This window comes from Mya arenaria, chromosome 2, assembly GCF_026914265.1.
Source record: "Mya arenaria isolate MELC-2E11 chromosome 2, ASM2691426v1".
Taxonomy (NCBI): domain Eukaryota; kingdom Metazoa; phylum Mollusca; class Bivalvia; order Myida; family Myidae; genus Mya; species Mya arenaria.
The window spans coordinates 48,215,081-48,236,101 of NC_069123.1; the positions used below are offsets into that span (position 1 = coordinate 48,215,081).

A 21,021-nucleotide genomic window follows, 5' to 3' on the forward strand; every position below is an offset into this window, starting at 1 on the left:
CAACAATTATGAATGGAAAGTTTAGTCGATATTGATTAACGAGTGAAAGGTTAGCTGTACCTTATTCATTTGTTAAAATGTGTTCATATTTAGCAATACCAAGCACAGGTTACGTAAAGTAAGGCTATCGTTTTGTATTCATCAATCCTCCTCTATTCAGTTTTACTAAAATCATTTATTCGCTAACAATGTTAAACACATATTTTCTCAGTTTCACCAAAGGATGTGAACCAGAGGTGTTTTTTTCAATATCAAACTTAAACACTGTTTAAAAAAAAAGATTTTAAACTTCAAATGATTTAATCCAAGCAATTTGTTTATATAGTACCAGAGACGTTGGCAGTGCGATTGGCGGACGTGGCCAACACGCGGTCGGGCTGAACACGGGATCTCCATATCCGGAACAGCCTCTTCACCTCCTCCCGGAACCTGGAGCCCGTTAGGCAGTACAACACGAAGTTGCACGAGTTGTTCGTGTACATGGCGAGGTTCACGACGGCCCACCAGGGGTCCTGCAGCTGGACAGCGCGTGGCACGTCTGACGGGATCCAATAAGGCTCGCCTATGAAGTAGACAGATACAGGCAGGGTAAAGATAATGAACATGAAGTTTAGACACACCAATACCACCGACATGTTGGAGGTCTTGTCTCTTGGGGCGTCCTGGTTCGCTGGCCTTATCCCATTTCCAACTTTTCGCCGACTTTGAAGAAGTTTGTATATGATACATAGATTCCCCGCAGACAGTATTGCGAAAGGAACCAGTGAAAATTTACACAAGTCAATCCATGTCCATATTTTACCGAAGAAACGAGCATAGCTGTCGTTGACTGGAATGCATGACAAAGTGATTGTCGAATTTCCTTCAATTATTTCAACATCTCCAAACCCATACAACAGGTTACAGTTCACCAGTAAAGCCGACAAAACAATGCCGCCAACAGCAGCTTGAGCAAGTCGTTTCGAACAGATCCGTTTGCTTTTGTATGGCCAAAGTGTCGCGATCAGGCGCTCCACGGTGATGGCAGTGAGTGTCCATACCGTCCAGTCCGCAATGACGTACATGAGCCACCAATGCATCTTGCAGACGGCTTCGGACGCGTGTCGGATGTCAAAGTCAAACGCATACTTCACCCATTGGCGGAGAAGACCAATGTAAAGCATGCTGAGGTCGCCGGCTGCGAGCGCCAGCAGGAACACGGTAGATGCGGACCGGTTAAAGCGTGGTTTTGACAGCACGATAATGGTGATGATATTTCCAATGGTTCCCAGCACAATCAACACTGGGGAACAGACTTGCCACATGAGCACGCCGGCACGCAGCTCCCGCCCCGAACGGAAGGAGCTATAGTCTTCACTCATTGTACACAGTGATAAGCAAGCCCTAGTTGCACAGTAATATGGATAAATGACCACGTCCAGCAAGATATTTATACAAGCAACACTTACATCGCTGTAACCGATATCTCATCCATCAGCTTGTCATGAAACACAACACAGTCCCTCTGCAGCAAAAAGTGTATTGGAAATATTGTAATGGTTAAAGTAATCATTTGTCGTTCATCTCCATAATTGCTGTAATCTGATTTACCACGTAAGAGTCTAGCTTGTTAAACCTCATTCCCCTTCCCACTGTTCATTAGGCCCGCTATAAACATGTTCATAACAAATAACACAGAGAAAAATGGAAACATTAGATTAACGGACCTTTTATGACTTCCGCTCGTCCGCACAAACATATCATTGCAAATACTATAAAATGAGGCCCCTGATTTCCCGTGAAACCTAAGACATTACGCAATCGGAAACAGAATCAACTTTATATACTACCATGTCATAACGACAATGACCCACCACATATATTTGCACGTCCCCTTTTATCCAAATTGGATGCCGGACTTGGAACGGTGACCAAGACTACGAGTTAGGAGGTACACACATTTATTATGCTGTTGATTTATTGAGTAGTACATTTCACATAGTTTCATCCCTTTCATTAAAGTATGTGGGATGTTCGAACCTTGAATCAAGTACTGTGACATTGTCGTCGGACTGACGCGATACTAACACAGATTCCTGTTGACCCACTTTGTCTGTTAAAAAGGTTTCAAAAATGCCTTATGTGTCGGGTAAAATATTTTGTTGTCAATGATAATTTTGAAAGCAAATGCTGTATATTTAAATTAGCAATATGAATCCCGGGCAGTTTAAAGTTAAATGAAGTATGATTGTTTTGAAGTTTGCTCCCTATTTTAGATGTTGATTTAATTATACTTTCAGTAATTGGTATTGAATTCTGATCATTTTCATCTGTAAAATTATTATTTATTTTGTCATTTACCAAGTAAGAGAAATTGTCACATGATCAGCTGAAATTATTGCAAGTATTGCACAAATTGTTAAATATATCAAATTTATTTTTATTAAGCATAACGAAAGTGTTTGTCCGCGTTATTCTAATTTCTCCCAGTATTCTGGAAATTTTGGTAGCAATTATTTCTGCTATTTACAGTATTCCACACATTGTTGTTTACAGCAGGTAACAGAGGCTGCCTACAAATGTAACTTGGACCTATGTTTGATGGACTTAGCTGTTGGTAGCCATTAAGAAGTGTCCATTATCCAGCCGCTGAAAATCAAGTCGGCTTGGAGCCTCCTAATAACCACAAGAAAAAGGCACATCACTGGATTGGTGCCATTTAGCTTCCTGTTGTAGGCTCCTTTAGCAAGGGAAATTAGAGTTCAAACCAGAGGTGTTTTGATGCACATTTAGTATATTTGGATATCCACCGGGTCTGCAATGGCGTAGGTTTCGTTGACCGGGTATTTCAGCATGACCAACCGAACATTCTCCATGTTTACCTTGACGCAAAGGTAGTCGGTCCGTAACATCATGGGGACCAATGAATATTTGCTAATTTTTCCTCTGCTGTTGGTCACTAAGGTGTGTAACCGGAAGCTCTCCATAATCGACACATTGGAAGTCTGTTCGGCCGTTGTTATCATAGTTGTCACTGAACAGGCCTCCATCAAAGCCATATTTCAGACCAGGTTGGTCATTGAGCTCCTGGTAGTATCCGGGTAAGTGTTCATTTCCGCTCAGTTGAACGCCGCGTCAGCTTCGAATCTCTTGTGATTTACTGGAAGTTGACCACAACTGCCTTGTTGCAAATATGATTGGCTGGAACGATTATCGTAGCGTTGAGACATGCCTCTGTGTCCGCCTCGTTGCAGTTCCTGCTGGCCACTAAGCTGCTGGTGCTTACCCGCAAGTTGTCCTCTTTTTCATAAGTCGTTTCCATGTCCGGTAACTATTTGGAATACATCCGGGCATTGCTGTTTTGAAACACTTCTGGGTATATCTTTATTTTCCTTGAGTTTGATGATAGGAATGGCATTGTGCATTGTTCTCACAAGAAAACTGGAGCCCGTTCTGTTTAAATGTATTCCGTCATGACTTTAATAGTTCTGTGCCTTAATTCCGTTTTTGTCTATGAACCATTTAGTTCAAACATATTTTATTCAGTTCGTATATACAAAAATAACAGTACAGCAATAGTATGATGAAATGGATCGGAAAACAAGCAATGTAATTTAATATTAATTCCTTTCTATGAACCATTTGAAAACTTCAGTTATTGAAAAGTTTAATGATTTCGCTAGTTTAACTACTATTTCATTAAACTTACCGATATGTTTCATTTGAGTATCAGATCTTTGGGCAATTGTTGAAATGTGAACGTCACATGACAACATCAATGCGATCCAGATTCCTTTAGGCCTATAGTTGGTCCAGCGATTTCCCTCGCATGACGTCCTTTCCGCCAATATACACAACAACCTTTTTGTACACGTCCCTTTCAAGTTCATTTAATTTCTTTTCGACCGTGTCGATTACTGCACCTTTCATCTATATAATACAGCATTACTACATGACGATTATGCCACAAAAAATAGAAGCGCACGCGTTCTTATTCTTTAGATTTAATAGTTCCCTATAATTCATACTTCCCATGAAAAAGTGATAATCGATAACATACATGCATCAAACAGTTCATAATATGCCTAGGTGTAAACTCGATTCTATTTTACTTTATTTAATAACATATTCATAGCCTTAAGGCTTTACTGGCCAAGGTATTCTGATTTGTGTGAGTTAAATGATGTCACTAGGCAGTTAAATTCAGTGTAAACGCTCATAATTATTGTTTCTTGAAAACAATCACAGTTTACGTAGCGACAATTGAAATTATATTGGGAGGCCCGCCTAAGTGGCTATACAAAGACACACCATTTTAAAGCGTATAAAATAAATGGGCATTGTACGAAATGTTTTAGGCTGGCGATTCTACATCCCTTAAATAAACACTTCATAAATAAATATCTTCTTCAGTGTTGACAAAAAAAACATCAGACATAAAAATTTGCAAGTTCTGGCATAGCTTCCTTTACCACAGTGTTACGTTTTGACCTTTAAAGTAATATGCAAAAATAAATCCATGCATTTGTTGATCAGTTTCCTTATTGTTTACACCTAGAACCACAGCAGTATGGATAAACAATTGTTTTATTCAAAACAATTATGTCATTCGGTCAATGGGATGTACTTTTAAAATATTAAAAAGGGTCTTATGGTACGTTAATTAATTCAGTATGATACCAATTATTAACATGCGTTTTATATATATATTCTAGTCATGTTGTTGCACATCTTGTATCCTGATTAAGTAATGAAACGAGTTTAGCGTTGAGTTATTAATAAATACTTATTACCAGGTTACCCTCTCTATATTCAGATTGAGAATGCCACTGATATTTTTTTAAGTTTGATCGATGCAAATAATTCATAGTTGTTATACTTTAAATTCGGTCCTATACCTGTACTCAATGATAATTTTTAAACAACATCAACTGTAACCGATAAATGCCTGTCATAACCTAAGAAAAGGCACTGTAAGTTGGTGATGTTTTGATACAATTAGCAAGTTTCATAACAGTAACTGATAAAGCTATATGTACTAGAATATATGAACATTGCTTTCATTTCGGAAGTTAATTGCGAGTTTAAAGTTACATATAACCCGATATCGCCTAGTTACTGTTGTTTATAGATACAAACTATGAATTACGACTGAATTGAAGTGTGTTGACGTTTTGATTATTTGTAGTAGGTGAAGTAAGACGGGGTATATTAATCAACACACATATATTTTCAAAGTAATCTAGAATGAGCTATTTTGATCGGTTCCTTACCAAGATTTATTAAAGCTTTGTCCGCTTGCTTTCAAATTTAATTCGCACTATTCTAAGCCACATGACACCGTACGTCCCATTTAGTAACTACCGCCCATTAATTATTTTAAAATGTCAAACTATAGTTCATGAACGCAAAAACTACTGACAGGGAGAGGAATAATGACATAACTTTCAAGAAAGGTTACTGGAGCAAGCGGTGTCCGACCAGGTTGAACAGATTGTGTAGATACAATACAGCTTCGCAGAGTAACTTCTACCCTTAGGAACATTTGGTTTTCAGTGTACATGTATGGTCATGTGGTCGAGATACAGTGTACAACATTTGTCTCCCACCATGGTCACATCTACACCAAATGTCGCACAATCAACATTACATGTCATAAAAATAGTCCATTCGCCTCACTGTTATAAATGTTGGAATTGCGTGTTGCATATGCAATATTCTGGGATTTCTGAGCGTAAATCCAGCAAGCAGATGCTACCATTAGTGTTAAGGACAGGCTGTGTAAATTTTGTTTCAATGATGTATGGTATGCACAATGTGGTGGTGACAAAAAAGTACTCATAATCTTCTTTAAGAAAATATTGAATGATAACTTTATTCCAAAATCGTCGGATAAATGTACCATATACAGCTACGTTGTACATGAGTACCATTTGTTGATGGATTGTTATCTGCGATAAATAAATAAGAAGATATAACAGAATTATATCAAATATGCAATACACAGTTCAACGTATGCAGTCTGAATTGTTAGTTTTGTAAGAAACTAAGCAGCATTCATACATGACGCTTTTGAAGTAAGAAAAAACTAGTGTCAGCGTAATCTAATCCTGGAGATTTTTGTCTTTTTTTGTAAAGATACTATGACAATTACGAACAATCTGGACGTTTTCGATAAACAAGGTATAAAATAGAATATATAATGTACACATACAACTCTACTATAGTTATAGTTTGACTTTATGCTAGTAAACGGGACATTACGTACAGTATATATACATGCAACAATGTGGAAGTATATATCTGTTAGTATACTATATGTTTTGTAAAAGATTAGTAAAATCGTCAACAAACGCTTTTTATTCTTATTTGTCATATTTCATTTTGAGCTGAAATAGTTTAGTAATAATTAAAGATAATATGTTATTATACATGTATCTTCTTGTATATTTGAAATTGATTAAACTTGATTTTACATTTTAAATTTAAAAAATGATGATGATGATGATGATGATGATGATGATGATGATGATGATTGCATTACTTGTTGTTTCTTATATGGGTGTATTGTCTCTGGCAACATGTGTGAAAGATTCCTGTGAATATCTTGAACAGTTTTTGAGTTCTGGCAAAGGTTTATCTTTTTTTACACCCCGCCACAGACGACGACGTCACCAAGGCTACCAAAATAACCAGAATCTATCTTCGAAAGGCATTCATTTATTCACTTTGGTTTAATTTACAAACAAAAACAAGAGTGAAAAATCCTTGAAAATATCTATATTTGGCATTAAGTGAACATTCAGTGATTTACAGATCGTGTGAAATAATACTTAAGTGTACCATTTAGAACACATTTCTCAATTATATAAAACTGTGCCCTTTAAGAGGAATAATAAAATAATGTAGAAGCATAATAAAACGGCACAATCGTCATCACATTTACTGTTCGTTTAGTGTGTAAACTTGTGGCAAGAAAAATCCAAATGGGTATAAAATGTCCAAACCATATTGATATGATTGGTACAAACTTCCACATAATATTTGCATACAAAACTTTCATGTTCATAGTACGAAACGCTTACGTTTCGCGTACGTATACATTCTATTTGTTTACATTGTTCAAGCTAAAATCAAACTTGAAATTAAATGTGTTGTAAGTATGGAACTTTTCATTAAATTTGAATACACGTTTACTATATTAACGTGACCATAAGTGTTTTTTTTGTTCTTGGAACGATGGACGGAATTCCTATAACAGTGACGGATTTAGGCGGCTGTCAAACATGTAGATAATCTTTGACCTGTAACATTCAGTGCAGTACGGTGGCCAGTACCCACACAGCTATGGTAGGTGTAGTAAGTACATTATCACACTGAACGTTTAAACTGTCACACGAGTTACCGTCCTGTTTTGTCAACGAATCCCTTTGGCGGTTTTCCTTTAAAGTCTAAGGGTCAAACAGCGACAAGGTCAAGTTGTCAGATGCTCGAAAAATGTCAACAACAATTATGAATGGAAATTTTAGTCGATATTGATTAACGAGTGAAAGGTTAGCTGTACCTTATTCATTTGTTAAAATGTGTTCATATTTAGCAATACCAAGCACAAGTTACGTAAAGTAAGGCTATCGTTTTGTATTCATCAATCCTCCTCTATTCAGTTTTACCAGAATCGTTTATTCGCCAACAATGTTTAACACATATTTTCTCAGTTTCACCAATGGATATGAATCAGTGGTGTTTTTCAATATCAAACTTAAACACTGTTAAAAAGAAAGGAGTTAACACTTCAAATGATTAAATCCAAGCAATTTGTTTATATAGTACCGGAAACGTTGGCAGTGCGATTGGCGGACGTGGCCAACACGCGGTCAGACTGAACACGGGATCTCCAGATCCGGAACAGCCTCTTCACCTCCTCCCGGAACCTGGAGCCCGTTAGGCAGTACAACACGAAGTTGCACGAGTTGTTCGTGTACATGGCGAGGTTCACGACCGCCCACCAGGGGTCCTGCAGCTGGACAGCGCGTGGCACGTCTGACGGGATCCAATAAGGCTCGCCTATAAGGTAGACCGATACAGGCAGGGTAAAGATAATGAACATGAAGTTAAGACACACCAATACCACCGACATGTTGGAGGTCTTGTCTCTTGGGGCGTCCTGGTTCGCTGGCCTTATCCCATTTCCAACTTTTCGCCGACTTTGAAGAAGTTTGTATATGATACATACATTCCCCGCAGACAGTATTGCAAAAGGAACCAGTGAAAACTTACACAAGTCGATCCATGTCCATATTTTACCGAAGAAACGAGCATAGCTGTCGTTGACTGGAATGCATGACAAAGTGATCGTCGAATTTCCGTCAATAATTTCAACATCTCCGAACCCATACAACAGGTTACAGTTCACCAGTAAAGCCAACAAAACAATGCCGCCAACAGCAGCTTGAGCAAGTCGTTTCGAACAGATCCGTTTGCTTTTGTATGGACAAAGTGTCGCGACCAGGCGCTCCACGGTGATAGCATTAAGTGTCCATACCGTCCAGTCCCCAGTGACGTACATGAGCCACCAATGCATCTTGCAGATGGCTTCGGACGCGTGTCGGATGTCAAAGTGAAACGTATACTTGACCCATTGGCGTAGAAGACCGATATAAAGCATGCTGAGGTCGCCTGCTGCGAGCGCCAGCAGGAACACGGTAGATGCGGACCGGTTAAAGCGCGGTTTGGACAGCACGATAATGGTTATGATGTTCCCGATGGTTCCCAGCACAATCAACACTGGGGAACAGACCTGCCACATGATCACGCCGGCCCGCAGCTCCCACCCCGAACGGAAGGAGCTATAGTCTTCACTCATTGTTTACAGTGATAAGCAAGCCCTAGTTGCACAGTCATATGGATAAATGGCCAGGTCCATCAAGACATTTATACAAGCAGCAATTACATCGCTGTTTCCGATATCCCATCCATAACCTTGTCATGAAACACAACACAGTCCCTCTGCAGCAATTGTATTGGAAATATTAAAATGATTAAAGTAATCATTTGACTTTCATCTCCATAATTGCTGTAATCTGATTCACCACGTGAGAGTCTAGCTTGTTGAACCTCATTCCCCTTCCCACTGTTCATTAGGCCCGCTATAAACATGTTCATAACAAAAAAACATAGAGCAAAATATGAACATTAGATTGAAGTTCCTTCGTTTTATAACATTCTAGACCTGAGTGAAGATGAAGTTAGAAAACTTATTTGTCAATTGCAGACGAAATCATGTGATCTTGACATTCTCCCAACAAAATTGTTGAAATCTTATTTAGGTGAAATGCTACCTTCCATCACGAAGCTAGTTAACATTTCATTGCAAAATGGTGTCTTTCCAACGAAATGGAAACAGGCAGTTGTTAGACATTTGCTGAAAAAATCTGGACTTGAACTTGAGTATACCAACTATAGACCTGTTAGTAACCTCTCATTTTTTATCCAAATTGATTGAAAAGGCAGTTATGTTGAGACTTAGTGATCATGTATTTTGAAAATAAACTTCTTCCAAAAAATCAATCTGCATATAGACGTCATCATTTGTGTGAGTCAGCTTTGTTGAGGCTTGTGAAAGACTTGTTGGATGCCATGGAGAAACAGGAAGTAACGGCACTGATTGCAATCGATCTTAGCGCCGCCTTTGATACTGTGGACCATGACATTCTCCTCGATGTGCTAAACAAGCAGTATGGTGTTTGTGGGTCAGCACTGGACTGAATCAACTTCTATTCACGACCAAGGAGTTGCCGTGTTAGTGTGAACTCAACCCTGTCCTCAACACGTCAGCTACATTGTAGCGTTCCACAAGACAGTTGTTTAGGACCGTGGTTCTACCTAACTTATGCAGGGACACTGTTTGATGTAATTCCACCATCTATTTCACTCTATAGCTTTGCAGATGACCACACTGCGAACAAATGTTTTAAACCAATAGCTTCAATATCTGAAACGCAAGCAATATAGGAATTAGAAAAGTGTGCTGTTACAATCAACAATTGGATGAATGAAAATAAACTTAAAATGAACACTTCAAAAACTGAGTTTATTATGTTTGGTAGTAGGCAACAGATGTGACGCAAAAACAATTTGCATAGCAGGAGATGAAGTGAAATCAAGAAGCTGTATCAGATATCTTGGAGCATTTCTTGACGAAACACTAAATTTCAAAGAGCATGTTAAACGAAAAGTCGAACTGCCATGTTAAGTTATTTCAGAATCAAAAGTATTCGAAAATATCTTACCAAATAAGCTGCAGAAACTCTTGTGTTGTCACTAGTAATTTCTCATCTTGACTATTGTAATGTAATCCTCGACGGAAACTAGTTCTGAATCGCAAGAATTTTGACCGCTCCAAACAAGCTCTTTGTGACCTGCACTGGCTACCAATCAAAGCAAGAATTACATTCAATGTTATGTAGTTCCATTTAATAAGAGAAGGACTTTTAGTGACTGAAGTTTTTTTTTAGGACCAAAATTGTGGAATAGTTTGCCTCTTAGTATCAGAAACTCAGAGATTGTAGAAACTTTTAAGAAGAAATTGAAAACACATTACTTTCGAGACTTTTATGCATTATTTTAGAGACTGTAGTGGCTGTGATAGTAACAAAAGTGTATCAAAGAACTGATTTTATTTTTACTTTATATCACAATAAGTGCATCATGTGTCCTGAAATGCTTTTTACATTTTCTTAAGTCATGAATTTATTCAGATTGCCTCTTACTTTTTAAGTATTACCAGTTGAGCAGTATAATGTACATTGCTTCTATTAACCTTCTTTTACTTTTATTTTATTTATTTGTACAACGCCATTGAATATGTTTTACGTAAAAATAGGCGTTTTATCAAATTAAAGTGTTTCATGTTTCATGTTCCATCAGACCTTTTATGACTTCCGCTCGTCCGCACAAACATATCATTGCAAATAACATAAAATGAGGCCTCAGATTACCCGAGAACTTAACTCATTATATAAGGCAGTCGGAAAAGAAGCTACTTTATAAACTATCATGTCTCAACGACAATGACCTACCACATGGGTTTGCACATGCCCTATTTGCAAATTTGATGCCGGAATTGGAACGGTGACCATGACTACGAGTTAGGAGGTACACACATTTATTATGCTGTTGGTTTATTGAGTAGTACATTTCACAAAGTTTCATCCCTTTCATTAAAGTATGTAGGATGTTCGAACCTTGAATCAGGTACTGTGACATTGTCGTTGGACTGACGCGATACCAACACAGATTCTTGTTGACCCAATGTTCGCCAGTATCCATCTATACATTAGCGTTCCTTTTATAACGAAAAAAGTGAACAATTATTATTGTTTCCGTGTGATATTTAATGTTTAATGTGAATATCTTTGGGATATATCAACGTGCAGTACAATATTTATGCGAAAAAGTAATACAAATTGAAGTTAATATACAAGTACGGTTTTGTCATACGGGGCGTGCATAAAATGTTTTCTTACCGATCATGTCAATTACATTAAACCACTCCCGGTTCATATATTCAACTTGTCATACAAGCAGAATGTTCATCTTGGCTACAATGTATAAACTAAGGTTCCAGCACCCCAAATCAGTACTTTTCGGGAAACCCATTTAAAGCTTGGCGCGAGCACCTGCACTATTGTCACGTGCTAGGACTAATGTTTCTAAGTTAATTATTTCACTTAATGCAAACAGAGATGACAAACATGAGGAAATTATAAATACAAAGTATAACGAGACTTTATGAAGGCACATACTGAATAAAAATAAGAAAAAGGTATCCATCATGTTTAAAGTTGTCGGAAAGAAATTTAACATTGAGTTTTAAATGCTATCAAATTGCAAGAAAAATTTTAATATTGTCCAGAAGAAACTTTACAAAACAGAAATATCAACATCATGCCAATTATCTAACTCTCCGAAAGACATTGTATATCTGTCATATCCTTTAAGGACACATTATGTGAGAAGTATCCAAGTATAATCATGCATAGCAACGTTTACATAATAAACAGTTTTGAACACAACCCAGGTAACTGATAAATGATATAAAAATGTGTTTAAAAATGTTGACATGTTTCCTTAATTAATTTTCATTTGAACCCGTAAAAAGGTTCAGGAATATGACATAATTCGGTGTAAAATAAAATACAGGTTTTAATGTTTTTCTCAGATTTAAATTAGCTATATATAGTGCAATTCGGTAGCTATAGTTCTATTGCATCGTGTTTATTTCATACTCACGTAAGGGATATTACTCCATCGCCAAGTTTTACAAGGTAGTTTGTGATTTCTGGTTCGTTGTTTTGCACTTAGTAGTTATATGTCTTAAGTTTTCCTTGCATTATTTTCAATTTAAAACTTTGCTTTAAATGTTTTATAATCACAAACTTGTAGACGCATTTAATGTACTGATATTATTAAACAAATCTTTTAAGATTTGCGGTACATATAGGGTTACCAATAGTTACTATATATATGTGATAACCGAATTTCATACATGCCTGTCACCATATTTTCAATATAATTTGTCCAGCTGATTTTATTTTAATTACCGTCATTATGCATATTTAATTATCATAAAGCCAATGATGACAAAGTAAAGTTTTCCAGACAGCTTAAGTATCAAAGGTTGAACTGCCCAAAACTTAACAAATGTTTCAATGTCAATTTGAAGGTATGTCAAGTATTAGGTTTGGGCTAAAAATGTGTTTCGGAAAATTAACTTACCTATTCTATTAACTCCAAGTTTCCAAATCCAAAAATCTCTCATCCATAACAAAGTAGTAGTTTAATTATCTTATTAAACATTTCAATTTGCATATCAGTTACGAGGTATAATACATTGCCTTTGCAGCTTGGTGTGTAATACTACGGGGGGGCGGGTAGAGATAAATTATCAAGAACGACACAAATATATTCCAAGGTATTTGTACTCTTTCACAGTTTCTATGTATCGTCATTCGACCAGATGAGAATATTACAATATTTTTTATCAGTATTCACCCTTGAATGCCATGTTAGACAGTAGTCTTGTTATGCATCTAAACAATCTTGTAAATCATATACAGTATCACAGACAATGGCTGTGACATCATCATACAAAGTAATAAACCATTTAATATATAACAATATCTTACTATCACCACTTCCGACCCCTGTTTTCAAGCTAAACAAACTGGTCTCTGACAGTAAGATGACTGAATATTCATTTATTATGAAACACATGCAGTCTTAAACTTAGAAAACATGTTTAAAATCCAATGAGTATCCGCATTTGTTTTTGCTAACACATTTGACCTTCCAAATTTTCATTCATTGAATGGCAGTGTAGTAATTTGGTTATGTATTCATGCCCCGCTTAAAATAAAAGTGTTTTCGTTAATTTTTGGAACATAATGTGCACTTCATTGATTACTGTTCATAAAAGCTTTGCACTAAAAAACGAGCGAATAATAAAAAATCAGAATGAATAGCAGAGAACTATTTGTCAACAAACAAGAAATAGAAAAGTTTACAGCTATAATTTTGCGTGAGGGGCGCCCCACGGGTAGCGGCGAAAATATTGCCCTTTTCAAAAAGGGGTAATTAAGAAAAATATATAAAAAAAAAACTAATAAAACACCGAAAATAAGTATAAAAGAAACAGAAAAATGGTTTATTTCAGTGTAAGATTGTATTTAATTTCACTCGTGATCATAGAAAAACTATATTTTCACTCGTTCGCCACTCGTGAAAATGTGTTTTTCGATGACACTCGTGAAATAAAATACGATCTTACACTGAAAAAAGACACAAATATCCTCTATATATAACTTACATAATAGTTAGATGGTTCGCCATTTACCCTAACACACAAATTAATACAATTTACTGATATTTTACCATCTTTTGAAATTACTGCCAATAGTATATGTTATAAGTTTTGACAAAAGACATCTTAGTGAAAATTTTCAACTTAGTGAGAATTTTATAATTTTTGACAACGATTATTTTAAATACCAGCTACTTTTCACCATATTTATTCATATGCATATATTGTTTAGACCATCTTCTTGCTTATTTTCATATTGTTATTGTACAAACGTTTTTCGTTTTCTTAAAATTCAAATAAGAAAAAAGGCAATTTGTTTACTTAGTCAAAAATTGTTAGTAAGATGCTTATTGATTACGGTCCGAGACAGAATCAAATGCAGCTTCAAGGTCAATAATTGCAGGGAAAACTTTCTTCATTTTAGCTTTTCATATTTTTATATTTACACCCCAACTTCCATTCCTTAAATGAACTGCCTTTCGGCAATTGCGTTTATCAATCGATGAACGCAACATCTTCGGATATGTTCGGATCGCAATTCATCGCATAACAATATACATGAAAACTATTATATAGATAGATAGATAGATAGATTTATTCGTGCATATATATATATATATATATATATATATATATATATATATATATATATATATATATATATATATATATATATATATATATATATATATATATATATATATGTCATAGTAACAAACCAAATGTCTCATAAAGTTATAACACAGACTGATTAACAAAGTATTAGTGATGATATATATACTAAAGCACAACATCATTAGAATGCTTTGGATACATACGTGCGTTAATAAAGATTTAATTCAATGTGACAAATATATAACACAGGATAACCCATTAAAGTTATTCAACTTATTTCCAATGGGGTCCTTATGACAAATGTGATTATTTGCCCAGATCTCAGTTGTAAGCTTTTTAAATTAGGTTTTCTTATACAAAAGTAACATGCATGTACTCTTGACCAGTTAAAGAATGATTAAATGTTTGAGATCGAACTTTTACTGTTATAATGCAACCGATTGTTAAAACCATATGACACTTAAGCATAATATGACAAAAATCTTAGAACTGATATGTATGCAATATTAAATGAATAATAATTAATAAAATAGGAAATCTTCCATTCCTGCACATTTCATACCAACAATGAGATGTGATTTCACCTCTTTTTTAAAGGTATTCTTATTTTTCAATTCTTTTAACTTTATTGGAAGACTGTTCCAGTCCTGGATTGCTTGATAAAAGAAAGTATTTAGTATAAAACTGTCAGCCTGTGGCACTTTAAAATTTCCAGCACTATGTCTACTGTTGTAAGAATGTGTGGATGAGATTAAAGTAAAATGTTCATGTAAATATGATGGGCATTTGCTATTAAAGATTTTATGTACATGGTTTAGTCGTGGTTGCTTTATCCTATTGTCTATATTAAGCCATCCAATGTCATTGAAAGCTGAGACTTTCAGGGAAGTTCTACAATCATAGCCATAAATAAATCTGACAACTTTGTTCTGAGTGACCTGTAATCTGTTCTTGAATTGTTTAGATATACCACTGTACCAAGATGTCGATGCATAGTCAAAATGACATTGTATTAATGAGTTGCAACACAATCTTTTCATACCTAAAACACGATTTTGTCTATATGAATTTTTTAACCTAGAATTAACTTTACTGACAATATTGTTAACAATAGATGCAGCACTGAGATCATTGTCCAGTATACTTCCAAGATATTTGACGGATTGTTTAGGTTTTATGATATGGCCATTGCAGTTTACATTAAAGCTATCAATTTTTGTTAGTTTCCTTTTAGACCCAAATAAAATACATTCTGTTTTTCCAAGATGTAAAGACAGTTTGTTGTCAACTAACCACTTACTACAGTTTTCAAGTTCCTTGCCGAGTACATTACTAATAACAGACGGGTCTTTGTGTGAGAAAAGGATAGCACTAGGGATGGAAACCGGATACCAAATCGGTATCCGGATACTCGTATCAAATTGTTTTCATAATAAGTAAATTTCCTTATATGTCACCCACCTTCTGTTATTTGACATAAGTGTCCACTTAATTTATAATTCGTCATATGGCAATTTCACTTTTTCATTCATTCTTTCTCAGTCTTAATAATTTATAATGTATTAATCAAAGCTAAACAACTCATTTTACGTCATAAAACTCATGATGAATACCACATAAACACCTCGCGATTTTGATAGTCACTTCGGCCGAGGTGGTTGCTTGGTTACTGCCACGTGCTTTCGAGTTTGTTATTTATCAGCAGGTTTCATGTTAAATGACGCTTTGATTATTTGATAGTCGATTGTAATTTTAGTTCATTATATTGTTTGATTTAATTTAATACCTACAATTTCGTCTGCCTCATGGTGGACTTTAAAGGCGTAGTCGGTGGACTGCATACGGGGTGTTTTTTCATGTGATTTGAAGTTCCACCACAATATACCAGTTTAACCTTACACAGTTGACACACAACACTTTTACCATCCTCGGATTTTGTGAAATACTTCCAAAAACTTGAAGTCAATGTTGGAGGCATATTTCCGTTGTCGTGATACAGGAATAACGATTAATAATTCAAAACACAATTACAAGATGCAAAATGATGGAAATTCGATTGAAAAGTGAAAAGATAAACAAATTTGTTTTTATATTTATTGTTCAGATAGCAATAATTTCTTCATGCATATTCATCAAAAATACGATTGGTCATTAATAGCTTTGATTGCACGACCCTTATCTTGTGATTGGACGATCAATTCCTGCGGATTAATAATCAATCCGTTTAATATCAACTAGTGCCAATTAGTGTCAATTAAGCACATCTGATATCATAAAACAACACTTGTCATTGTAAACAAGGTCATAGAACTTCACAGGGTGCTGCACAAGGACACAATATCACGCCTTGTGCAAACACCAAATTAGCAGACGATTTGTGACACATACCCACTTCGCGACAGACACTGTTGATCACCTGAAATATTTCATCTGAAAAGTTTTATAACAATTGCTATGTCTCTGCTAAGCTATTTCATCAAAATTTTAATTCTTAACGAATATTCGAATACCCATTTTGGTATCCGAATACTTGCGTGATATCCGGATATCCGGATACTCGGATATCCGCTTCCATCCCTAGATAGCACTATCATCTGCATATAATATTAATTTACATTTTTCACTTATGGTTATACTCATATCATTGACATTGCATAAAAAAGGAACGGTCCAAGTATGCTTCCTTGAGGAACGCCACAAGAGATGTTCATGAATTGAGACGTTGTATTATTTACATTGACAACTTGTTTACGTCCAGATAAATACGATAAAAACCACTCAATTGAATCAACACCAATTTCTTTTAACTTCTGACATAGAATTTTGTGATCTACGGTATCAAACGCCTTTTGAAGATCCAGCATAATCATTCCTGTATATAGACCTTTGGAATTTTGATCTTTTATATGGTCGGTCACATGAATTAGGCAGGTGTCAATTGAATAGTTACATTTAAAACCACTCTGAAGTTCGTATAATAATCCATGTTTAACAAGAAAAGATTCTAGTTGGTTGTATACAACTCTTTCTAAGATTTTTGAAACTATACATAGTATGCTTACAGGTCGATAGTTTGAAACATCAGATCTATTGTATTTCTTAAACAATGGTTTAACTTTAGCATTTTTGAGTTCAGATGGTACAATGTTACTTGTGATAGAGCTGTTTATCAGAAATGTTACTGGTATTTTTAAAAATGGTGCAGCATCTTGCAGGAATGTTATCGAACCCTGTGCTTTTTGAACAATTTAGTTTACATAGTTCCTTGTAAATGTATTCTTCACTAACAGTGTGAAGTTTAAATTTAACAGAGTCGGGATTTCTATCTTTATAAAATCGTTTAAAACAGTCAGACTCATATTTAAACAAATTGAAGGGCAAAGGTAGTTTTTTTACTAAAGTTGAGGCTACAGTAGTAAAAAAAGTATCAAAGTGATTTGCAATCTTACATGGTTCAAAACAATTTTCATCATCAATGTTGAAAACAATATTTGGAGAAGATTTTTTAAATCTGACCACAGCTTTTTTGGATCATTTTTATTTTCTTCCAGCTTGTTCGACATATATTCTGATTTGGCCTTAATTACTTCTTTCTGAACAAGGTTTCTGTTAAACGATATTTATCTAACATCTCCTTTTTTTTTAATTTGAAATAAAAAGCATCTCTTTGACTGATGAGTTCCAGAATGTTAGAATCTAACCATGGTTCGCTTCTTTGTTTTAGTCTGACTTCCTTAACAGGAGCAACAGTGTTCAAGACTGACATAAATGTTTCTTTAAAAGATAGCAATGAATCTTCTACATTTTTTGCAATAAACATGTTTGACCAATCGCACAGATCAAGTTTGTGAATAAAATGATCTACATTGTAATGTTTCAAAGACCTTATAACAACATTCTTATGCTTAGTATACGTCCCTTTCTGTGTTTTACGCGTACAAAATACAGGCAAATGATCACTGAGACCTATCGGAAGCGTACCAGACTGAACAATCTTGTCTTGATGGCTACATTAAATGTGATCTAACACAGAAGAGGAGGACTCTGAGATTCTGGTAGGGTCATTTATGATCTGTTTTATATTAAAGATATTTAGAACTTGTTCAAACCTTTTAAAAAGAGCTGATTTCTTTGCAAAAAAACAAATGTTGAAATCACCAATGATGTACCATTCTGTGTCAGATCTAACCATAGATAAAACATTTTCAAAAATATCAACAAAATCTGTTTGTTTAAGTGGTCTATAACATGACCCTATTAAAATAGGTTTGTTTTTTGGTAATAAAATATCAGCCCAAACTGCTTCAAGATTGTCCTTTTCTAGGTCCCGTCTTTCGGTGAACGCCAGATCTTCATTAATGTATAAGCATACTCCACCACCTTGTCTGTTACGGTCCTTTCTGATCACATTGTATCCACGGATTTGTATTTCCGAGTCCATAACTGAATTGTCCATTCAGGTCTCTGAAAACGCTATGGCTGCAAATCTATATTTTGACATTAAATGTCTCACTTCGGGCAACTTTGGTAAAAGAGATCGTATGTTGAAATGAATAAAATGAAGTCCTTTAAGTTCAAAGCAGTTAAAATTACTACACGATTCAGCAAAACTATTGTCATGTAAATATGGCAGAATTCTATCATGAATATCGTTTAAATCATCACAAAGATAAAAAGGTAATAATTTAAAAGTACATATCCGACAAGTGAAATAGAAAGATCCATTACAGTTGCATACGTTTGAGTAAAAAGAATCACTAATATAACCAGAGCATCTTATATGTGTCCGGATTTCACAAAAATCACAGTTGGCGGCTTTACCACGGGCAGTTACACCTTTTCAATGATATATATATATCAATATATTGATCTTGATATTGCTTGTCCGGATTTCACAAAAATCACAGTTGGTGGCTTTACTACGGGCAGTTACACCTTTTCAATGATATATATATATATCAATATATTGATCTTGATATTGCTTGTATTGTGTTAGCAGGTCCCGCAAAATATTAATCAACATTTTAGAAAGTGTTAATTCATTATATTTTAAATGTATTGTTGCCATAGGTGTTTCAATTTTACGTTTAAAAGTGATTTCAAGTTGTCGATCTTTTCCCGCGTTATTGTGACGTCATTTGAAAAAAATGTTTCCGGTTACAGTCGGGTCGTTCTATTAACAGAATGGGTAAGAAAGGATTAAATAAAGGTTTTCTCAACCCCGCAATTCATTCCTTATATAAAACAGTGGTGCACACACATTTTATCATTTTTTGAGCGAAATCCAGCGTGAAAATGATTTATTAGGTCCTTATTTTCAGCAAATATCTGCAGACATTTTATTCAAAGCAGTGATGAATCATTAACCTAAACAATTTAAAAGTCTGATCGCCCCATAATTTTCTGCACCAAGTCGGCTAACCTTATTTTTGAGCATTGTTTGAATAATTTCCTTTGTCCGTGTTTCAGGGACATAACCAGTCTCTAACACTATCTTCATCACATATATATATTTCAAAAAAGTATATTGTATGTGTTCCTTTAGAAATAAATCTACGCCACCAGCCTTACCATTATTCAAATCTTTAACAACTTTTTTTGTATTTCTTCCTTAGTTATTGGAGCGTTAAGAAGATTATCAATATGATCCTGTGTCTTCAAAGGTGAATTATCATTTGTGTTTTTTTGCATCGTTTTCAACAGATGTTTTTGAAATGACTATGTAGGACTTTAAATGATGCCACAACATTATATTTGCTTCACCATTTAATTTTTCCATTATTGCTTTAAATTTCTCAAGTTTTTGTCATTTACATTGTTTTATAATTTTTAAATTTTGAACCGAGAGTTTTCCTAAAGTTTTTTCTTTCACTATGTAATGATTGTTAGTTTGTATAATTCTTCTTTAATTTGTAGGTATATTTTACTTGCTGAGAATTTTGTCTGGCTTTTTACAATTATGATTGTATCAATTTTTCTGTTGTTGCTCTGTTATCTAGGATTGCATTATTGTCCCTAAAACGTTAAAAAACAATTTTGCACTGTCAGCAAACATATTAGATTATTCATTGGTAATGATATGGATGGTTGGATGGATGGATGGATTGGATGGATGGATGGGTAATTAGGTGTAAGAATTGATTGATGGGTGGGTCAAATCTCTTCAAGCGTAACACCATTACTATTCATTATATCTTCTAATTTCACATCAACTGAACACATTTTAGGTCCATCAATATTTTCGACAAATAGCTTAGATTTGGTGTTGTCCCACATAGTTTGTATGTTTATATGAAGTGTGAGAGATATCGGACAGTGGCCGTCGGACATCATCGGACAGATATCTACTACCTCAAACAGGTCGGTAAATTGTGTTGTCCCTTCATATTTTGTATGTTTATATGAAGTGTGAGCGATATCGGACAGTGGCCGTCGGACATCATCGGACAGATATCAACTACCTCAAACAGGTCGATAAATTTAGTCATACCATTAAATATACATGTATTCAATTTTTTCTTCAATAACAATAAAAAATATACATAATACATAATTTTCAACTGGTT

The 21,021-nt window shown here is 35.1% G+C and overlaps 2 protein-coding genes across 2 annotated transcripts; both read right to left on the reverse strand.

Annotated features, from left to right (window-relative positions):
* Window positions 1-317: 317 nt before the first annotated feature.
* On the reverse strand, window positions 318-1,361 carry LOC128215328 (G-protein coupled receptor daf-37-like). Its single transcript, XM_052922028.1, has one exon. It carries the CDS (start codon window positions 1,359-1,361, stop codon window positions 318-320), a length of 1,044 nt encoding a protein of 347 aa, XP_052777988.1.
* Window positions 1,362-7,798: 6,437 nt separating this feature from the next.
* On the reverse strand, window positions 7,799-8,842 carry LOC128215339 (G-protein coupled receptor daf-37-like). The gene has a single exon (XM_052922037.1). It carries the CDS (start codon window positions 8,840-8,842, stop codon window positions 7,799-7,801), a length of 1,044 nt encoding a protein of 347 aa, XP_052777997.1.
* Between the last annotated feature and the right edge of the window lie 12,179 nt (window positions 8,843-21,021).

What these genes read in the sequence shown, in the direction of transcription:
- LOC128215328 (XM_052922028.1), bottom strand. Translation starts at nt 1,361, where the DNA reads ATGAGTGAAGACTATAGCTCCTTCCGTTCGGGGCGGGAGCTGCGTGCC.
- LOC128215339 (XM_052922037.1), bottom strand. Translation starts at nt 8,842, where the DNA reads ATGAGTGAAGACTATAGCTCCTTCCGTTCGGGGTGGGAGCTGCGGGCC.